Genomic DNA, 24,831 nt, shown 5'->3' with positions numbered 1-24,831 from the left:
TACTGTCCAAACGCTCATACCCCAGCCCTTAACATGGACCAAACTTCTTGATTTGAAAGGAATAAAAGTTTTGGACAAATTCTAATTCAAATTAATTTCAATAAACAAGTTTCTTATATAACAAACCCCATGATTATAGAAAGCAATACAGTTTGTATCCCCAGAAAGAGTATGATTCACATTCACTGCTTCTTATATAAAAACCGAATAACTGGGTGCTTGATTATATAACGTTTCATACACAATATTGAATCTCAGAAAATGTATGGTACAATATCTATTCTCCTCGGTCATTGACAGAGAATTCTATATCAATAAGTGCTACACTGATAGTAAATCAACATGAAAATTGAAATTGAAGAAATGCATTATCAGCACTTGAGCAATGACAAATCAAATAAATAATCCAGGAAAGATTAATCATTACCCTCGAAACCCGATTGCTTCCTTCCGTTTTAAGAAACACAGATTTTCATAATTTCTTCTAATTATGTAAAAGTCAGGTGTTTGGTGGATGAGTCAAAACAAAGAGAGTCATTGTACCATATGTCTACTCACGCATTACATTAGTAAGTGTGGGGAATTGGTGACTGGTACATTGAGTGTTGATTCAATGACACTTCAGCATCGGATATTGCTGTGTTATTCATATGGAATAGATGTGCTGGCTATCATGATTAGGAGAGTGAGAGAGTGGTAACTGTACATTGAGAGATCATGTACAATATTGAGGTAAATATCTCCATACTCGTGTTGAATGATAGATTAAATCTACTTGACCATGTACAAAAGCTGTCTTGTGCTATATGTACCCAATGCATATTTATACATTACACATTGGAGAAATATGCTGTTTACACACATGTTAATATTTTGTATACTTATCAGAGAGTAGTGCAAAGTACTAGCAATGTCATATGCTTAGCAGTATCAGCCAAGTGCTATCTACTGAATATAGCATAGTTCTTGCTTATCAGACAATATTGCTACTAAAAATAGCAAATCTATTTGCTATCAGACAGTTGCTATCTACTGATGATAGCAAATATATGTGCTTATCAGACAGTTGCTATCATTTACATACAAAATAACAACAAAGTCATCTGCTTATCTGATAAAAGTGCTATCTACTGAAGATAGCAACAGCAGCTGCTCATTATGACAAGTGTTATAAATTGAAGATATGAGAGATAACACAGTATTCTACTCAGCAGTAATATCTACTGAAGATGGCAAAGTTATAATGCATATCACGCAAAAGTGCTATCTACTGTAGACAGCATAATAGTCAACTTCTTATCGGACAGCAGTATTAGCTAGTACTGTAGATATCATAGTTAACTGCTCATCAGAGAGTGGTGTTATCTTCTGAAGATAGCAAATCCACCTGCTTATCACTGCTTATGGTGGTAATTTTGAACACCATACCAATATTCATTGTTGGTGCTTCTCTTTCATACTGAATGTCTATTATAATATTACAATATAAGCTAGGTTTTGGGAGCATATATATATCTGCATAGCAAACAGTTTAAAAAAGATGAAGAACTCTTCTCACCCTATGATATGCACTCCTACTCCAGTTATAAGTACAAACAATGATTATATTGGTATGATATCGTAAATAACAAACATATAGCCTACTAACTATAGCACTTCAGACATTTGATAAACCAAATCTAACATAGAGACAGACAGCCATATTTCACTTGCAGCTTTCTACCATATACATTCATATACCATCTTTCTAATCACAATGTACTAATAACATTTGTGTATGTGCAGATGTTTTGCTGCTATTTTTGGATTTGGTGCCATAAATGTAATTGGGTCTTATACCAATTTTAACAACATGTAAATCCCTTCATCTGATGGAAAAGTAATTTATGTGACATTTGAAATGAAATTTAAGGAAAAGTGGCGTATTTCATTTTCGTAATTGGGAAAGTAGTAGTCAAGAGTACATCAAATATTGAAAATTGAGCTGTTTTTGCAAGCGATATGCATCACTAGTTTTTCTAAAATTATAAAGAAAAATATTGAGGAATAAAACCTTGAAATTAAGAATGGTTGTCACTTTGGTGATAGGTTGAAATGTTACTGTAATTGAGAAGAGCTTAATATTTAAACTTTATATATTAGTTTGGGGGCGCTGTGAATTCACAGACTCCTCTGAAATCAGAGACCTCTATGAAATCACATACCGGGTCTGTGGTTTTACATACTTTTCACTTGTTTCAATTTTGGCAGCAAATAAAACACTAAAGGCAGTCTGTTTGATACATTAGATAGTTAATGAGCTTTTTTGCTTCAAATTCATCTGTTAAAATTCTATCATACAATTTTTTTAAGCAGAGCAAAATGACGCAATAAAGCAGAAATATCCAAAAACCATTGCAGAATAACTGTTCATTGTTTTTTAAAGATATTTTTACTTTGGAATGTTTTATGTATGGCACCTGTCTTCATCAGATAGTGCCCAATGTTGCGATGGCTACACCAATTTTTATCAAGGTTGGTTGAATTTCCAATATTATACTGGAATTAAAGTAAAGATAGTTCATAAATCACTTTAAAAAAACTCAAATACCCTATAACTTGATTTCTAACATTGTCAAATTTACAAAGTTTTTATTTGTGAGGATGTCTTGAGTCTATTCTATTGATATGTTAAACTTTTGAGCATTGAGTCAGATTGTCCTGTTTCCTGTGATTGCTAAAAGTAGTTCTGTCACCTAGAATGCAAGCTATTTATATCATTGCTATTGATATTCAATATTGATCAATATTTCCTTGAAGCAAACTGTTAGATGTCTCCATATAAACAAAGGCCATGCAATGTGCATTATGAGCAGAACTTTTAAAAAGAATCGTTTTTAATGTGTCCATCCATTTTATAAAAGTCATCTATCATGTCCAAGATGCAAGTCCTGATCAAACTAAATTATTAAATAGATAACAACAACAATTTTCTTGTTGAGAGAAAAAGTGGTGTGTACCATTGCAGGTAAATTGCTCAACGTATAATATGCATACAATAAATCCTGGATAATATGGATTCAAACATCAAGACTACGTACTGGATCACTTCCTGGGAACACCTGTTTTAAATAAAGTGAAATAACAGTACACTAAATGTTTGACTCTATATAAATCATAGTTTTCTCTGTCATCTAGGAATACTCAAGACTATACAACAAACCATGCTTGTTACCATAAATAATTCTTTATTTGTTTCTATATAAACACATCAAAATAAGGAACAAACAAGTTATTAGTCTTTCAAAATAAATCTTTGTCCTTCATATATCATCACAAGATATGTTATCACAGCTCAGGCCTGATTTGTTCATGTATGTCATCAGCCAGATCAAAGAAATCCCTGTATATCACATAATAGGGCATAATAGTCCAAATAAATAATCACAAATAATTCTCGGAGTGGTGTTGATCAAACCAATATAATATAGCAAATACCATTGCATCCATCTACAGTGGGTTATAGGTGTCACTGTGGCACTGAGATTACCCTGTGTCGTTGATCGCTCGGTACGTATCACTTCTACATAATCATTACCCACTGACGTATACGATACTAGGAATCCATTTGGCTGATCCCCAGTGGCTTTTCATCGCAAATAACAGGTTGTGATCTCATCTACTACCCGGTATAGCGCAATGGAAGCTACTGGAATATGTGTTGTCAGTGTTCTATTTTTAGAACAATATGCATGGGTACTAAGAAGTGTGTTCCAGTGAAGCGCATATATACGTAGTATCTCCCAATTTTGGGCAGTCGTACACAAGACGTCTTGGAGGTATTTTGTAAAATTTAGAGTTCAGCAGGATTTGAATGGTTGATTTTTAAATTATTGGCAGAAACAGGTTTCTATATCAGACCAGAGGCATATAGAGTCTCTCTGGTCAAGCTTAGGGTAAACTATATTTTCATTCATCACTGATCAGATAAGATGACACGTGATAATATGATAAGTACCTCAACTACCTCCTCACAAGATACTATAGTATCATTGGACCCTGTCAGTTCGGTGAGTTGGTTATATTGTCACAACTGTTTTTGTATGTTATTGTGTGTTTTGTTAGTTATAGATGTTATGTATTTGTATTCCTCTTAACTTCAGGTTAGGTTTCAAATGTCAGCATTTCATCTTGACCTTGACATGTTTTGTTTTCACATATTATTCCGTTATATTGACAATGCTATATGATTTCATATTGGTTTGCATGAGTTTTGCACCCACATTTCCACTTCCATCTCTGGATTTTTCTCATTCAATCCCCTCCCCACTCCCTTTAACCATCTCAATGGCTCCCTCAACTCCTCCATGCCTATCTCCCTCCATCTATCCCCTCCATCTCAACCTGCTCCCCTTTACAAGATAAATGTCTCCCTCCCTCCCTCTCTCTTACAAAAATATGAACAAAACAATGAAAAAGCTGGTCAGTGTTGGCTACTCTTTTACAGATGACCAGGATATCTTGCTCGTTATATTGACCTTAAATATTTCTGACATAAAATTAGTCTTTAAATTGAATACAAAATTCCAAATAGGTTAAACACAATAATAGTTCTTATGCCAATGGCAATGAACCAGTGTAGTATAAAGAAACTTGCTAATTCTGACAATAGCTATTACAATGATAATTCATCATAATAGATTAAAAAATGGACAGTTACTGTTTTTCCTGCTTAGCCCATGGGTGTACCTCTAAGAACTATTCTGGTTTGTTACAAAGAGACCTAAATCATGTATTGAGCCAATCAGAGATGGGGTAAGAATGCTAAATTTGGGCTGAAGAGGATTAAACTTAAAATTGTTAAAATATCTAAAAGCTCTCTTTTGATTGGTTACTCAGATGATTATATTATGTAATTAACCAATCAGGGGCTCTGTACGAAAGGAGTTGTACTCATGGTGTTAAAAGAATTGGTTTCAAATTGTATTTCTTTCATAGCTAAGAAAAGCTACTTGACCTTTAAAATACAACAATATATAATGTACAAGGCCTTTATAAGAAATCATATATGCTTTAAGAAAAATAATAATTTTCAATATAAAGACGGGTATGAAAGTAGAAAAACTGTATGTTGTTATGTTTTTTTAAAAGAAAATAGATAGATATTATTTAGATATTACCTACAGGGTAATCAACACTGAACTTTGCAATTATTAGCTACATGGTTGACAGTTTCAGTCAAATTGATGTTTTTAAGTAACAAAACCTTTTTCATAATTGAAAATCAAAATCAAAACAGGAAGTAATGGAGGAAGTCTGTAACAATTAGGTCATTGTTATTCTTAGATGAGATGGATGCATAAATGACAGGAATAGTAAAATGCTTTAGGATTTATTATTTTTTTCTTTATCTATTATTGTTTATGAACAGATTGTATTAGTATTACAAACTGTGTGTGCTATAGTTCCTAACATGTTAGTTGGAACTGTGATTTCATTTTTTTTTCTCATTTTGCATGTTCCCTATTCAAATAAAACATTACTGCAAAAACTGGAAAATTAAAGAATTTACTCATGTACTATTCTAGACAACCTTAAATTCAAATTGTTATTGGAGGTAAAACTTTAGTGTAAATAAATGATTTTATCCTACATTTTTAGTCAGCACTTTGAATTAGTAGGATAGGTACTGTATCTTTTCTGCAGTAAACAATTTGCCTTTCTCTAACATTCTGCAGCATTTTTGTAAAAAACAATGATCGCTTCGAGCCATAAGGTTTGAAAATAGACTCTGACATTTTGACAGACGCTATCAGTTTTCATCGATACACAAAAGCAAGTGCTGAATTTTGCGAATAAATTGACCTTTTTAGAAAGTACAGAATTCTCTCCACGTCTGCTACAGCATGCGGTGTGATGGATCGCAAATTAAATCTCACCCGTCTAGCAACCTGATCTACAGGCTTGTTCCCAATATCTATGCATGATAACATCTTTAAAAGATTTCATCATTTTAGTCCAGAAAACATGCGCAAGTAGAACATTTAATCATCACATGATATGTATGACTGCATTACAGGGAATCTCGACTACCATCACTTACCCACTCACCACTATGTCATAGTAACATTATGCTAGTTCCACATAAATTTGACAGCTATTTGTTTACATCATACAAGTTTCCCGGTACCGCAGGGGAGTACGTAACTTACTATTTTTAGGGTACAGATTCAGCATGAGTATGGGGAATGACACCAGTCGCATTTTGACAAGTAATTCTGAGTAGCGTGACCTATTTGTTTGTTGTGTCTATCTAAACGGTTCATTGCGGAACTTATGACATCACGTCATAATACACAGGTGCGTGATATATAATGAAGTCAACGTTATTCAGATGTTACGTCAGTGAGGCACAGTCTAGCACCATTGCAGCCATGATGAAATACAGTTGATAATGGCTGACATTAACACCGACACATATCACTATGGACCATAATGGTCTCATCCCAATGACATAGTTCAATAACCTCAATTAAATACTGGTAGTGCAAAATTGTACCTCAAGTTGCAGAGTATGAGTTTTTGTACCCAAATTTTCAAAGGTCATTCAATGAATGTACAAATGTATTGGGGTTAAAGAACTGTGCCCTGATATATGAGGATGTTGTGGATCCTAGTGTATACATACATTGAATTGATACATGATGAAATCACCCAAAACCTAACAAAAATATGACAGAGGCTAAAATATATATCATCATTGCTTGGAATGCAAATGTCTATTCTAGCTGGTAATATTTCAAATCTTTGGTTTCTGAATAAACATGAATTAATATTTTGGAAAATATATTGTATAAGAATATGATCTATGTAAATTTGGTTAGAACTTGATGGACATTGGGTCTTTTTGCCTTACGGCAAACTAAATAAGAGTGTTTTGGTAGAAACAATGCCTGTGGTAGCTTATATTTGGAGGTGATTGACCCTTTACACTAAGATTTTGCAGGATCTTTTGTGTTTTGGTAGCAATCCTACTTAGTATATCCATCTTTACCCTAATATAATTCATCAGTATTAACACTGACCTATAGATGAATTCATTTAGGAAATATATTGGATTAGGTTTGTTTTGTTTGGGATAACAATTCCATAGAATGGTATTTGTCCTCTGGAGTGAAAGGAAAGAGTAAATATGATAGTCTTTTAAAAATATTTGGCTGTTGGATAGTTTTTATATTTAAAATTCAGACTGAATTTTATTTCATTCTGAATTTTAAATTTAAAAATTAAATATTTTAAACCAAACTAAAATTTTAAAAAAAATAAAGGAGGAAAGTAAAAAAAAAAGTGATGTGTGAAGGTTGAAATGGGTTTATTTTTTGTGTGAGATATGAGGCTTAGTTTATTTTTATTTATTTATTTTTTGCAGAACACTGCAAGTGATATCATACTAAAATTGCACATTTATTTAAGTACATCCTGTCAGGTGTATCCCATATAATTCACACATTGATTGAAGTCATTAATGGTACAGCATCTTCACTTTTGTGGCCAGCTATGCAACAAATTCAATCAGACCCAACATTGCCAATCCATCAAGACAATATCGATGAGCAAAAAAATAAGTCAATGTCCTTGTTGCTTGCTATAGCAGCATCGTGTTCATCATCAGTTCAGCTTTTTGATCTTTGTAAGTCGAGCATTCACCTCGGGCAGGCTAGCCTGTGATAAGCACACAGCTATATAATATCTGACAAAACCACATCATTTGCATATCAATGACCAAAAGTGGAAGAAAACGATTAGAATTTTAAAGAATATTTTTGAGAATCACAATTTTTCATTAGTCATTTCTTGATTAAACTTGAGGGATTTACTTTCTCCTCCTTAAGGGTGGTTTGGATGGCACATGTCAGGGTACAGGGTGACAATTTGCATTGGAAATGCTAAGACCCAGTTATGATATTTGAGATAGCACTGTACATACAAGATGAAAGGAGAAATCAATTTAGTAAATTTTGATTAAAAAAGTGCACAAGATGACAACAGAGGATTATACAATTGACGTTATAGTACATCAAAGTTCAAATGGTTTCAAGCTTGAATTTTAGACACACTTAGTGTGAAGTTGAATAGATGTCAAATATTGCCATGGTAACAATAGATGGATCAAAGTGGACATGGGATGAAAAAAAAGATGACATGAATTATGGCCCATGTAAATATTACGTTGTTTGTCAACTGCACAACCAGGTGTTGTTGTTTTTTTCTTTTTCTTTTTTTTAAAATTTTTCCAAGTATATAGTTGATTCAATTGCCTTGTGGTATTTAGTACAAGAATGAATTAATTATGTAACTGAATTTATTTTTTTAAAGTTTATAGTCTTTGAACAACATTAAAGACTAAAAAGATAATTTGTTAGGGCCATCTTTTGTCAATTGATGCACATCAGGAAATAATTGTCCTTTTGCCCTATAAATTCATTTACTGACTTGATACATAATAATTCACTACATTCTGATAAATAAGTTGCTATTTCATATTCATATAGAAGTACATGAAACAACACAATTTTACTATTCAGCCTATCTTCCCATATACTACTGTAAAGCTTAAAATGTTCATGTGCTTCAAAATTTCACAACTTTTGCAAGTGACACAGATTCATAAAATTATACTCCCAAATATTTTTCTTCTATAAATACTCCTTTAAGGAAATGAAATAATTTTGTGAAAAATTACATGCCACAAAAACTATGGCTCTTTTCTAATAACAAATATTTTGTGCCGTAAAAATATTGCAGTTTACAGTATGTAATTTTAGCATCTGAGACTTGTATCCTGAGGCAGGCAGTGTACCTAGTTTTCACACTATGAATAAATTATATAAACCTTACATATAGACTCCTTAGGATGAACTCAGGTGGCTAAACATTCACCCACCTCACTCAACAAAAGTACTCATGCATAGATTGAAATATACAACTGGACATTCAAAGTCTTAAAAAATTCTTAAATTAACTACATTTTCAGTGCAAAATCATCTCGAGAACTTGAAATGTTGCCAAGACATGTACTTTACTCATCAAACTGACGATGCATAAATTAAATTAACCAAATGGACATTTGGGTCCAAAAGATGCCTAAATAAGCATAAATTTGAGGGTGTTTTTAGTCGTGAGTGGTGGACTAAGATGCCTTGGAGGGAAGGAACAGTGATTCTGTTTATATTGTCAGCTTTTGGGAAGGACTGGACAAATCTTGTCAGTATACAAGCAAAATAAAATCCATAGGCTAAATATACTGTGGGCCAAATAATGAAGATGTTCATTGATTTAGAGAGAAGACATTCACCCCACTCCACTCTTATGGGCATTCATTGGTTTGTATGAAAATCAAAACACAGGGGAACTAAAGACATTTCTTGACATTCAAATTGGATATAGAAAATTGATGCTGATGGTTGAGGAAAGTGGTCATGTTAAAACTTATCTTTTATGTTTTACTTATTAAAAAGGAAACTGCTGAAATGTCAAACATTTAGTATGGATATTGTATACTTGATTTACCAAAAAATTACCTTGTTTTGATTTTTATTAGAAAAGTACCATACTCAAAATTTTTTTGAAACAAATCTATAAGCATTAAAAAATCTTAACTTCTGGGTTTTTTTAAATTTCATGTTTACTTGATCATAATAACAAATTGATGGTTGAATTTAATAAAGATATAAGTTTTTTATTATTATTATGCACTTACAACCTTCTTGCGTTCCTTTAGCAAAATAGTAACATTAGAAGAATCCTATGTGGATTTCATTCAATTGATTACTACTCCCATGTAATTGCTGCTTGAAAGATGCAATGAAAGAGAAATGCATGCTTTGTGAGCAAAATAGCAATTCAATTAAAATGTATAGAATGTAATGCTAAGGGAATACCACTATGCCAACTATAAAACCTACTTTGATCATATATTGTTTTCCTGATGAACATGTTATTTATTTAATATTCAATGTATTTAAAGGCGCATATCTGAAGGGTTTTTTAATGTTTGCAAAAGCAATGATCATTTATAAAGTGTTGGATTATCATTTATATACAGTTGTAAATAACAGCAAAAAGTTTTATTTACTTATACTTAGAAATAATAGTTTCGGATTCAAGATGCAGAATATCACAAATTTGTTTGCTCATAGCTTTTGAAGATTTTGCAAACTGACCTTTTCAGACTTGGTGAAATAATAAGAGATAATAATTTGATTGATTCTTGATGAGTAAGGAGTTTGAAAAACAGTGTAAATAATCTTGAAATTGACAACAAATACCCCAAACAGTAACACTGGTCCCACTTCTGTAACATTTGCTTATGTTTTGGTAAACAGTTCAATAATAATAGAATATATCTCTGAAATTGTTATTAAATAAATAAAAGAAAATATATTTTATTGATTTGTAAAATACTCATTCACGAATGTTTTCTTAAGTACCGAGAATTGTTTAATGTATGCAGATTGCTAATGATTATTAATTATGTCCAGAGGGTATGTGACGGCACTGGGAAATATTGATGCAAGCGTGCATGCAATCCAGTCATTCATTCATTCACTCATGCAATTTTGTTTTAACAGCTCCAATTGAAGTGCTGGAAGCGATACGATTGCTTCAATCTTGTAGATTGGCACACTTGGGATAACCGTAGCCTCAAGTCTAATATATGCATGGAAACAAACAGAAAGAAATATATACTTTGCATTTGAAAAAATGCACAAAAAATCATGTCTTGTGTATTTTCTTGCAATATATATATTGTTTATCTTTGGTTTTGTGTGTATTTACTTATTCATTGTATTCCGAATGAATGTTATGGATAAATGGTAAATAAATATGTGGTCAGAGTGAATGGATGAATTAACAGGTGAATGACTGAATGGATAAATGAATGAACAAACAAAAATATTAAAATGACCGCTACGAATAAACAATATGATAGTACTTGTGGAATACATCTTCATAATTTGAATATTACGTTTATTATATTTAATTCCCATTGATCATGCCAATGTTTTTCCATGTTAATCTTTCTAATAACCAGCCTGTATGCAAAAAAATATCCAACAATAAATGATATGGTGATAACTTCAGTATTTTTTTTCTCCAAATTTTTGAAAAAATAAAATGATCCACTAGAGGACCCTTTTACTGTGGCATAACTTGCATGGCTCATGGCATATCAAATAATAAAATAACAAAAATCTGCAATAGTAAGATGTGACATACTGGTTGCTATTATTAGAGCTCCATTAAAAATATTAAAATGACCCCTATAAGCTATTTTTCATTATTTTAAAGGGGAATGAATATTATCGAATGGTTCTCTTTGCGAATGGTTCTCTTTAAGTTTCAGTACTGAATATATCTATCAAGATGATGAATAATTGATATGCTCCAAAAATGTCATGAGCTGTCTATCAGCAATGCATTTTTTTATATAAATTCAGATCCAACAGAATAAAGTCCCATTGCTCTAGTTTGCATACATACACACGCCTTGTATTTTTGGATATACGCAATTTGGAATGTACTTGGCAACTTGGCATGTATACTTAGCATTACGTGCTCAGTCCATTTTTCTTCTTTCACTTATTTGCATTAACTATAGTTTGTTATTTCATTCTGTCATTTTGTACTGTTTGTTTCTCCTTTCAAAGATTACAGTGAGATCCAAAAGGACCAATTTGGCAAAATGTAAATTTTTGTCATTAAAAAGACAATTTTCTTGCTAGAATCGTGACATACAGACTCAGCGTAAACATCATCTACAAGTTGGATTGAAGTGGGTTTTATATATTGTAATTGCTTTTTATGGCAAACAACTTTATTACAAGTTTAAACTTGTAAAGGGCAGGCATTATTTTGTTGTCTGACCTTAAAACAGTCTGGTCTGTTTATTTCATAAATTGTGTAAAGTCTAGCACCACATATTTGATATTTATAAAACATTTATAATATTCCCTTTTATGTTCCTTTAATAATTAATTAATGTCACTTATACTCCAGATGATGTGATCATATTGTGGTGTCACTTACAGCTGACATGTGTGAGCAATTCATATCTATCACATTCTATTCAGAAAATTAATTAGCAAATAATGCTATAAAGCACACAACCCTCAGAAGTACATGATGAATGCTCTACAACAGCACATTTTTTATTTACATTAACAGACATGCTTATTCACTGTTCCATGATCCATGACTATAGCTCTATATAATGTTAAGTGCAATTTATTTTAGTCTATCATGGTAAATCTGTGTAGGCCTAAATACCAACTTTCTTACTAATCCTTGCCTCAAATGTTGCACCAATTTTCTTCATCCTTTACAAATCAAAAGAATGTACCCTATAAAATCATAGCAAAGAGTTCCTGCCTTGTCAAATTGCTATTGCAACATAGATACTTAAAATCTATCTTTAGGTGTAATTTACTCCTATATAGATTAGACCATATCAGTAAGAAGAGTACATGATGTTAGGTCAGCTATGATGCATATCCCCCTCTTTGCTATCTACTGAAGATAACTGGACATGGCCCAATGCAAACACACTACACATGGGAATTCATAAAATATTCACAAGATTTCATTGCCAAATTTTATCATTAATGTATTCATTGAAATACCAAGAAAAAAATATTTTCCAAAGATTTACCTTGGTATAACATTAACATCATCTGCCTGCTGCAGTGCTTTTTTCTCATGGAATTCATCTTTGCAGTCTCTTGGGTTTGGTATTGCGTGGGAATGAGTTATTATCCTTTGCACACTGGTAATATCTGCAAACTACAATAACATGTTTTCTGTTTAGTTTTCTTTTCATTTTCAAGAACATATTGCACATGAGTGAGTACAATGTTAGCATGGTGGTTTCAAGATTGAATTTCTTTTAAACCAGTAAATGTACATATGGAAAGTATAATTGCTGCTGCATAAATCCATTTTTTGTATGATATTTTACTGTCTGTTGGTTGTTAAAATGCACACATATTTCAATGAAAAAATAAATGACCTTACATTTCAAAACCACTAAAAATACATATAGAGAGAATTGCTTTTGCATAAATCCATTTCTCCTTGATATTTTACTCTTGGATGGTTGTTAAAATGCACAAGTATTTCAATATTTAACCATGCACATAATGATATTTAACTGTCTATTGGTTGTTAAAATGCACATTAATGTTTCATAGAACAAAAAACGACCTTACATAGACTTGTGAAAACAGTTATACATATGGAGAGAATTGCTTTTGCATAGATCCATTTTCCCTCTGATATTTTACTCTCAGATGGTTGTTAAAATGCACAAATATTTCAATATTTAACCATGCACATAATGATATTTAACTGTCTATTGGTTGTTAAAATGCACATTAATGTTTCATAGAACAAAAAACGACCTTACATAGACTTGTGAAAACAGTTATACATATGGAGAGAATTGCTTTTGCATAGATCCATTTTCCCTCTGATATTTTACTCTCAGATGGTTGTTAAAATGCACAAATATTTCAATATTTAACCATGCACATAATGATATTTAACTGTCTATTGGTTGTTAAAATGCACATTAATGTTTCATAGAACAAAAATGACCTCACAGACTCATGAAAACAGTTATACATATGGAGAGAATTGCTTTTGCATAAATCCAATTTCCCCCTGATATTTTACTCTCAGATGGTTGTTAAAATGCACAAATGTTTGAATATTTAACCATGCACATGATGTGTCTGTTCACCAGTCATACAATATTCATAAGTGAATGAACTCAAGATGGCACCATCCACAGATTAAGTTGCTAATCTGGGAACCGGTGTCCTGTGCATACTAAAATGGTAGCACGGTTGCTGTAATATTTGAATCCACTAAGTTGACGCAACAACACCTTGCAAAATATAGTCCTTAAAATGGTGATCAAGTCATGTTATCTCATCAGTTTGTGTTTTATTTATTTAATGGGCTGGATAGAAAATATGTTCCACTTGCTTTTAATAGGTTAGGTGAAATCATCACTTTGAGAAGTCAGAATTCACTGACAGGTGGTCTATTTCTCACAAAATTATGGTAACCATTTTGAGAGAAATCAAAACACTTGACACATATTGAATTAGACCTAAGTACACAACAGAGTAACTTTCAACTTTGATTAACTAAAACATAATAAATTCAGGTTACAACATATTTGGGCCACAAAAACAGTCTTGGCAACTCCAATGTTCAGGCTATGGCAACTCCGATGTTCACTATGAGGGTATGCATGCATGCATGCATGGTCATCATACATTAGCAATTATAATTATGCAAAAACACATAAGACTTTGGTGCATTGACCCATAATTTTAATAATTTTCCATTTTCCTCAATTATCACTGGCTCTGATGAATCACACCTCAAAAACCACACAAAATCCCTTAGCATCTTACAGTTTATTAAATATAAAGCTGTGAATTTATGCTAAATTGACTGACATTTGGTAGCAATTTGATTTGGTGAATTTGTAAGAAGCATGATTTATAGGTTAATGAACACATATTACTTATTAGGAGAGAAATTAGACAAAATAATGCATGCGTGCTGATGTTGATGCGTCTAATGCACGAGCCCAAGGGGGAGTGCATTAGACGATCAACATCAGCACAAGTGCATTATTTTGTCTAATTTCTCGAGTAATAAGTAATACAAGTTTATTAATCTATTTCATACACGAGAAGAAAAAATATGTGATTTTTACTTTTTTTTAAACAAATTATCACTAAAAATGTTGGAAAACAGAACCAACTCTAAATGCATCTTGCATCAACCCGCCCGAAAAATGAATCAATCCTACGCGACGCTGAACGCTAAAACACTGTGCGTAGTAATGCGCGGAGTGCACAATATACACAATCAATGCATGTTTCGTACTTTTCTAACAGCTTTTCTGATTGGCTGTATGAAGGTAGATTGCTGCATTGCTTTTCATATTGATGATACAGCATGATTTCATGTTTTTGCAAACATTCGTGCAACTAAAAATAAGCTTTCATTCACAATTGTGAAAATTTAGGAATAACAAATATAATATCAATATGCTCGAATGATTGGATGACGAATGTGGTGAGAATCATTTTAAAATGCTTCTTTATTTTATGTTAACTGGAACCATTCCTGGTATTATTGCATGGTGAATGACTTTGTGATTTGACAGTCAAAATACCATAGTGAGGTAAATATTCCATCAAATGGGTAGTAGCATACATTTACTGCAATCCGTCATAAAAAATGGGTTATGTGAATGAGTGAATCAATTCAAGTTTAAATTAGCACTTAAATCATTTGAAACCATGTGACTGGTAATGGCATTGCATCCATATAAACAATCCATTTAAATGTCATGGAAAAGTGAAAGCATCTTAGAAATTTAACAAATGAATGCTTCTTTTATCATTATTATTTTTCCATTTTGATAAAATGTTCAAATTCTGCTTTCTTGGTGCAAGCATCTTCAGAAAGGAAATCAGTCCACATTATTTGGTGGAAAATTATGCAAGAATGTTGCTTAATCTCATTTTCACAAAACCTGGAAATCAAGCATAATTCACAGGTGACAAGCTTTACAAAACCCACCTTCATGACATATCAGATATCCATAACAGACTTTGAATACTGAAAAGAAATTTTAGCATATTTAAATATGCATAAGATACGGTTCCTATATAGGTTTTGTCATAGATAACTATAAAGCATATTGACAAGTTGAGGCCTGAATACCCACATATTTCCTGAGTTTCTAACAATGTATGTTGAGTTATGATATAACAAACAGTAATGTATATCATGTTTGAATGATACCTTGGATAACCATAGGCTATATGTTACCATTCTGGTGTTACTTTCACCTGTTGATCAGGTTCCCATTTCAGTTTATTTCCATATTTTGGGAATGGTTTTTTTTTGCACTTGTAATATTTCATACGCAGCTAAACTTGACTAAAAGCAAATTAACTTGAATATGAAGTCACAAATTGTGTATTTTATGTACACATATCCACAACATACATACAAAATGTGTTACTTTTTGTTACATAAGCAATTGTCATTCCTATAAATTTAGAAGTAGTGCAAAAAATAGTTTTACATTACTGTATAAAATTTTTGGCTATAGGAAATGTGTTCTGAAGACAATGAGACAATGTAAAGCATGTACAATGTACTCTGGAACCACTCGTAATTAACACCATTTAAGGTGTGGGTTCATATGTTGGTATTAAAGCAGTTGCATTCAACTCATCTCCAATCCCATTCCCATCAATAAGGATTCTATATAATACAGTTAATATTAAAATGTGGTGGGAGTGAGGTAAGCCCAGGTTATAAATAAGTAATTCCACAGCAAAATAAAAGCAAATGATATGTAGTATTCCATAAATTAGTTGTGGGTGGAAGTAATTTGGTTTGGATACATTTCTTACAAATTTACTCTAGAGCATAAAATGGTCTCTTCAAATTTCACAATCTGTAAGGATTTTAAAAAAATTGTCTGTTAAACTAATTTAATGATTATAACAAGTAAAGCTATTACAATAGGGAATTGATACATTTGCCTCAAATAATATATCTTCATGCCTTAAATATTTGTCATTACCCCAATTCTGATAGGCAATTAGTGGGTGTCATGTGGATAGGGCCCGGAAATGAGACAAATCGGTATATACCTATACAATGCAGACAAACATGGCTTACGTGCCTCACATCTACAAGTGTCTTATACATCCTGTATTATAGTAGATTGCATCAGCAAGTAGCTTACAAACCCACTTACAAAAGAGTCTGCTGCTTTTAATTTCTGAGGGAAATATAACCCATTATGCATGGATCCATGTGGGAGGGAGGACCATAGAGACTACGGGGGTTGTTTTAGGTGATACTACCATATCCAGCTTTTATTTTCATCTTCATTTCCAATGCATAGTGAGGCCATAGTGTTTTGCCTCGCCAAGGGTATTCTAGCTTCATGACAAAAACTTATTTTTGTAAGAAAGCTTTGCGTCTATATTCATTTGTGGCCTCTGTTTATCAAGTCAATATCTGTTGACTTGAATACCATTTTAAAATGTCATCCTCATCATCATATATAAAGAGACCTTGCTTTTATGACATTTACGTAAAACATAGAAACCATGTAGTTATTTGTTCAGTCTATGTTGTGGACTGTATATACCTTTAAGGTAGACGAGGTATTGTTGGTCAAAGCAACCTAAAAATCGATTTTCATTGTCTAGATCAATATATTATTGAAAATTAACACCTTGATGTTTTGCAAAAGTTCATTCTACAAATCGTATACTTTGTAAACTTGCTTAATATATTGTTGTTAATTAGTTATGTACATTTTACCAAAGTGTTGTTGTTTCAGCCCTCTTTACAACGTAACTCAAGAACAGCAGCACCTATAAAAGTATATCTGTGATATTTTAATTCTTCTACACGCTTTCGCTATGAATTGAGCAATGCAGTTTTTGCCAAAGCTCACTACCATTCGTAAGATGCTGTGAACTACCAAATCACAACAGTTTAAAATAATTAATAACCTTAATATGTCATTTGAACTGGCCATGCATCGCTAGCCAGTTTTCTCACTCTCACCTTTTATAAGACCCGTCCAGGCTTAGTGCGGTTAACTGGTTGTCTCCTACCACAAACCACATCATTTTTATATCATTTATAATTCATGCTTAATAAAGACGGCATATTTGATGATAATCTGTCAGGAATACCGATCAAAGATCATTTTAGATTTATTAACTTACAAATAATTTAAATTATACAAATTAAACTTTGAAATTACACATTTGTTCAAAATATATTTTTGATGATACCGGTAGTACAAACAGTATACAGTTTATTATTCTATTTGTATGTTGACATTAACACAACATTATAGATCCAGACAATTCCATCTAACTAAGTGGAATAACAAGTTACTTAACCTTTACATAATAACATTTAACCATGTTTGGTGTATAATAGGCATACTATATGCTTATTTATGTTGTCGGTGGGGGAGTGATGTCGCAACATGGGAAAAGTCTAGACAGTAGAGTGGCTATACTAGACCTGTTTGTTAATTTAGATATTGATAGGATTACCTTTGCTAAATGCAATAGGGGAATAGTGTGTTGGTTGCCATTTTACATCAACACCAAGCCAGAAGTATATACAAACATTAACTTGACTGCCTTTATTAGAGTGCTCTTTTTAAGGAAAAACACACACAATGTGTCCTGTTTCTTTGAAGGTAAAAGAGGAATGAGTTATTGCAGTTTTAAAACCATACCTCCTATGGAAGATGTGGCCTTTTACACAGGGAGTGTGAATTTCAAATGGGGTTACCTGAATGGGTGATTCCATTTGAAATCTACACCTCCTGTGAGGGAGATTAAGATCATGTCTTACATACAGGGTGTATGGGTTTCAACTGGAATAGCCCAATGGGTTACTCAGCTGGTTATATCCATACCTCCTATGGAAGATGTGAGCTTTTGCACAGGGAGTGTGAACTTCAAATGGGATTACCTGCATGGGTGATTCCATTTGAAATCTACATCTCCTGTGAGGGAGATTAAGATCATGTTTTACATACAGGGTGTATGGGTTTCAACCGGAATAGCCCAATGGATTACTGCTGGTTATATGTGTAGAACATTGCATCTATATGGAGGTTTGAAAATGTTTAGGTTACTATAATACATACATAACTAACAATGCATTTGTCTTTTCTTTTTCTTTTGATTACAGAACCCACCACCTCCGCCTATAGACTTCAACATCTATGCCACAAAAAAGACAGTAGCAGAGGTCTTACTCAATGTATCACTTCTAATGGCTAATGCCTCACAACTCAGGTCTATCATCATTCAAGGCAAAAACTACCAATTCTATAGGTTTGTTACATCCATGCTGGTTATTGCAATAACTCTAGAACTAATCACCGGAGTGGTTTTGTTACTTATTGGGCGAGATAACTTTAACGATCCATACAGACAAAGAAGGGTGGATAAACTGAACAATGCGGCAACAGCCCTAGTCTTTTCAATTGTTATCGTTAATGTCTTCATCGCAGCATTTGGGCTGGAAGCAACTCTTAGCCTTTGACCTTTGATATTCTCGATTAAAGGTCAATCAATGAACAAATTTGGGTCATGATTGCATATCACCTTTGCATTTTTATACCTTATTAACCATCTGACCTCAGGTCAAAGGGTAGAACTGCAATGTGACCCTCGTCATTGTATTGGTTGCCATGCAACCATTGCTTATATTATACCAGCTTTTGACATCACGACACAACTTGCCACACGATGACTTCCTACGATACACTAGCTGTGCCTGAAGGGACCATCCTCACGAGCAACAGAGGCCTACTATTTTCTACATTCGTGAACTATCTAGGGGCTGTGTGTTTGTCGTTTGTTTCTACTCAGCAAGTCTTGAGATATATACAGCGGTAGTGTTTCAAGTTTTACCAAAGACATCTTAAGCAAGCAATGATGAAAGCGCTGTGCTAGTCAGCCATGTGTTAGTCAAGTACCTCCTTCTGTATCTGTCCATGAAATGAACAAGAGATTAAATATAATCCAGAGATAATATATTTCTTTACTCAGTATTATTGGTGAACAAAATATTAAATAAGTAGTCACATTTATTACACCTTGCATTGTTACAACCTAAAAAAGTTAAGCACAGGATTTGTTTTTTCAATCTGTAAATTTGTGATGGTGCAACTTAAGAATTTGGTACGCCGCCCCGTTATGCACCCTTAACCCGATTATTTTGAGAACGGTGCATACTCGCAGAATAAAGCACAGCTCGTTGGAGGCGTACCATAAGTAAAACCAAGCTTTTGTGACTTTCTTAACCAGTATTGAGTTGCCCCAAGTCAAGTATTCAAACTATTAAGTATTCAAAAGTTACAAGTATTCAAAACTTAACAAAATCTGTGTGAATTCAATGCAGTGTGTAAAAAAGCTTTGCAATAAGCATTTTGTTCAGCGCTATTGGTATTCATAGGTACTGTGAACTGCATTTTTGTATCGCTATATATTTATATCTGCTATTCCATAGAATATCTAGATGACGTGATCATCTGGGTGTTATTACATACAGTACTTGCAGAAATGTGTGCTAAAATTGGTTTGTCAAGTGAATCTAAGGAAATAAGAAGCATTGTTATCAGTGATGCTATAATCTCTCCTCAACAGCATGTACAACAGTAAAATACTATGCATGGTAAAAAAATTCACAAAATACAAAAACAAAATCAGAAATGCAGGTTTTTGGAAAACATTTTATATGAGTAGTACTAGTAGCATCTATGCTATCAGTGTTTCTACTCTTAATGAAGCCTGCAACAATCTTGCAGGAAAGTAGAGCAGCTCAAGATGCTACAAGAGCTAAAAACATCACTATCATTTCATTTCAACTTTTCTTAAATTGATTTGACAACCAATTCATCAACTTACAACATCAGAAGAAGTAACTCTTCTTTGTAGATTCCACTTTATATCATTGTTCATGTGCTTTCAGAGATATATCTGAAGCGCTGTGCTATACTCCACTGCCCAATGTGAATTTAGCAGTTTTTAGAGAATAGGTACACTGATTGATAAGTTCAAGGTCAAATTACAGTAAATACTTTGTAACATTAATATAGGTGTATTGTGACTTTAAAGATAAGAGGCTGATTTTGAATGGGAATTATAAATGGATGATCATGTAGTAAGTACCAGGGGGGGTACTAATTGTTTTATAGGACTTTTGTTAAAATGACCAAATATTGTAAACATTCCAGTTAGTAGGGTTATGGTTGAAATGTTTGTAAAATATCCACTGGCAAATTTCAATATAATGGAATTACCATTTGATACAACTCAGTATGGCTGGATTTATCAAACATTACTGACATAATCTTTCACATAAGGACCAGTTTTCTTGCCTGAAATATATATACTACTATATCAAGTACTTCTAACTTATTTATAAATTATTGAAAACATGTTGTTTTTCTCTCAAGCTTATCTCTCGATACTTTCACTATCGACCTGCACCATCTATGTGAAGAAAAACTATGACCCAACCTGATTCAATCTGTTTAATGTCACCAGTTTAATGTCACCAGTGATAAAGTATCAAAAACATTACAGAAACAAAAATAAGACCACTGAAATCACCATAATCATGATAATTTACATCTGGATAGACTGCAGTTAGTCACATTTTTAAAGTAATTACTTAAATTCCAAATTTTTGACATACGACTGGTTGGATCAGATTGGGGTAGATTCAATATTGTTGTATTAACACAGGAATACAATCATGCTCTTTCATAATTATTACATTTATTATTCTTACGATCATTCTTACAAAATTAATGAAGAAGAATATTAATGGAAGAAGAAAAGTACAGTGATTGTACTATTTATTAGGACTTTGAAACAGGGTAAACTATACATTTTATTGTATTTACACTACTTTTGTTTATCATTTATGGGTATTGATGGATAACATATAGGTGGTGCTATCTTCAGTAGACAGCACATGAAAGTCTTAGATATGCTATCTTCTGTAGATCAACAATAAGTAAACCTGTCATTTATATACACGTCATTAAATAAATAAAATAACCAGTTGTGCTATTTGCATTAAACAATGATAGATACTACATGTTAGTAGCATTGCAGTCATGCTTTCTCCAGTAGATTGGATAATTCTTCACAATGTTGTGTGACATCAATCATATGTAATGCATTTAATTCATATGTGGTGGTACTATCTTCAATACATAATGCATGATACTAAGGATATGGTTCTGATATCTACTGAAGACAGCATAAACAGATCTAGCTAAACCTAACTAAACATAGATATGCTATCTTCAGTAGATAGCACATCTCAATAAACATGATTCTGCTATCTTCACTAGATAGCACAACTTGATCCTGCTCAGTGGTGTAGCCAGTGGGGGGTCAGGGTTGTGCTATCTTCCGTAGATAGCCCATCTCACTAAACTTGGTTGTGCTATCTTCAATAGATAGCACATCTCACTAAACTTGGTTGTGCTATCTTCAGTAGATAGCACAGATGTGCTATCTTCAGTAGATAGCACAGATGTGCTATCTTCAGTAGATAGCCCATCTCAGTAAACTTGGTTATGCTATATCTTTAGGCTATTATCAGTAGACATAACATTATTGAATGTGATTATACTATCTTCAATAGATAAAATATCTCACTATCCTGGTTGTATATACATCAGTAGATTACACACAAAAAATCACTAAATTTGGATGTGCTATTTGACAGAATTCACACAAAAAATGATGTAATGAAAGTATACTGGTATTATTGTACTTGATTGATAGTTAAGTTGACAGACAGGTGTATGTGCTTTCAGTTAATATTAATGCTGCTATAATTAATTAACAAAGTAAAACACAGGAGATTGTGTGCTGGATTAAAGATAAGGTTATTGATGTGTCTCAGGCTGAATGTGATAGAAATTGGGCGATTATAATGTAAGAGTCTCACAACAGATGAAATAGGTAAATTGTATGTGTAAGGAATGTGTTATCAAACACTGCCAAATAGATCAAAGCGAGGTCTGTAAATTATGAACAAAATGTACATAGAATGTAGTTTGGTTAGGTTGTACTAATCTAAGCAGAAAATTGTTTTCATGTTAACACTGATGGGCTGATAAAACCTCATCTTAAAAAAAACCTCAATCACTAAGTGTACATAACACAGTTGACCTTACCAGTTTTGAATGAGATTTTATAATAAAAATGATTAGGGCCAGTTCAAATGTTTACAGTTTGGTGAATCATGTATTTGGGATTGAGGTTAACATATGGAAGCTTCTGGTATTGTATGACAAGAAGCAGCTGTTTCTTACTTTCTAAGTTTGAAATTTTAATTTTAAACTTAAAAAGAGCTCTATGTTGGTATTTTTGTCAGCTATGGGTTCTATTGAAAGCTATAGTTTGTTCGGCTAATTGGCAAAAATTATTTGATAGCTTTGTTTGGCTAATTGGCAAAAATTATTTGGTTTTTGTTACTGCGCACGCCAGTCACGCAACATGCAAGTGCTGTGGCTATTTGCAGGCATGCCATTCGATATCAATACACAATGTTATATTTTTGCCAATTATAAGCGGAACAAACTATAAGAGAATTTGTTTTTTCATGATAGCTTAGCCGCTAGCCTATGAATAAAGTATGAACATTCTGAGTCTATGGCTAATGCAATTATGGACCAAATAAAATGTATTCAATTGCAGTTTTGTACAGATTTCATTTTGATGTATAATTGAAGACATAGAACAAGTGTCTTGAAAATGGTTCATATGTATGTCATTTTTTGTTGTAAATGTAATGACATGTCAAAGGGAATGTACAGAAACAGAAAATGATTCAACATTAAGTGATACTTACAAATAAAAATCCTAATAAATCCAACTTTGTTGTAATTTACACCACATAAAGCGTTTCTTTATCCCTTACCAATTGCACATTCAAGGAAAATTTTAACTTGAAAGATACAATCCCTTAAGTGACTGGCCATCCTTTGCAAACCGGATATCCCTCACGGTCTCATACCCATGAATTATAGATATCATCTCAGGTTGTACAAGCATAGGTTGCCTTGTAATCACCTCTATGTAGCGTGAAATTTAAGAGCCCATTGATTAGGATTGTGGACAAGTGTAAGACCATTATCTGTGCAATAGCTGCCTGCTATCATGTTTATAATACACTAAACTTGGTTGTGCTATCTTCAGTAGATGGCCCATCTCACTAAATTTGGTTGTGTTATCTTCAGTAGATAACCCATCTCACTAAACTTTAATTCCATTTCTACTTTTGATCTCATCTTCCCCACAATGTCTGCCAATCAAAACTATTTACATCCAATACTGGTGCTTATTTCCTTCATAAGATATCCCTAGTTATAAACATTTAAAGATAAATAGGTTTCAGGTGATTAATTTAATTAAATTAAGGAGTCAATTCAAGAATCACTATCACATCTCCTTAACACTTGAAAAGTTTTGACATTCTTTGTAAAATGAAATTTGAAATAAACGGCACAAGGCAGCCTTTGCTAATGACATGAATTCACTAACACAATGATTGAGGGACAGTCTTCATGGCTGGCAAAAGAGGTCTTACTTAAAGCATTGACACACTGCATTATTTATTTAACTCAAACTAAGATTCATATAAAATGGTTCCTCAAATAAACAGATGATGTTTTACCTACTTTATCACAAGTTACTTTCATGAGCAGTTTATTTTACAAGTTATCAAAAGTGTATGGATTTGTGAAATGCTTTAATGAATGCTTGATGCTTTAATGCTTAACAAAAAATGCAATGTTAATGTTATTCTATCATAGCAAATAGATCAAATTGCCGTACTGAGGGAGAGCTCTGTACTGATTCAACACAAAATAAGATTCCAAACATGCATCCCCATCTCCTCTGACACTGTCCTGACAAAACAAGGAGTCTTAAAGTTCATCTTATAAGTTTATTGCAATTGAGCCTGTGAACTTTAACATTACCCAAGTGAAGACAGTTATCAGGATAATGCTGTAGTATTGATTTCTAAGCTTTAAGAATACAAGCCCTGAAGTAGACTACTGTAAAAATGGACATTTTTGCGTTACACTTATTTTTGCACTTTTCGCGTCACAAGTTTCTACCGCGAAAATAACAACATGCAAATATATTCCTGTTGTGTATAGGT

The 24,831-nt window shown here is 32.8% G+C and overlaps 1 protein-coding gene across 1 annotated transcript in view; it reads left to right on the top strand.

Moving 5' to 3' along the window:
- LOC140148655 (ninjurin-1-like) overlaps nucleotides 1-19,823 on the top strand; it is a 108,671-nt gene extending 88,848 nt beyond the window's left edge. The window contains exon 3 of the mRNA XM_072170690.1: nucleotides 18,820-19,823. Within this exon, the coding sequence (XP_072026791.1) occupies nucleotides 18,820-19,176 (357 nt within the window). The 3' untranslated portion in view covers nucleotides 19,177-19,823. The remainder of the gene's footprint in view (nucleotides 1-18,819) is intronic.
- The last annotated feature ends 5,008 nt before the right edge of the window (nucleotides 19,824-24,831 follow it).

This window comes from Amphiura filiformis, chromosome 3 (genome assembly GCF_039555335.1).
Source record: "Amphiura filiformis chromosome 3, Afil_fr2py, whole genome shotgun sequence".
Taxonomy (NCBI): Eukaryota; Metazoa; Echinodermata; class Ophiuroidea; order Amphilepidida; family Amphiuridae; genus Amphiura; species Amphiura filiformis.
The sequence above is the reverse complement of the archived record's forward strand: the minus strand, read 5'-3'. Positions and strand labels throughout refer to the sequence as shown.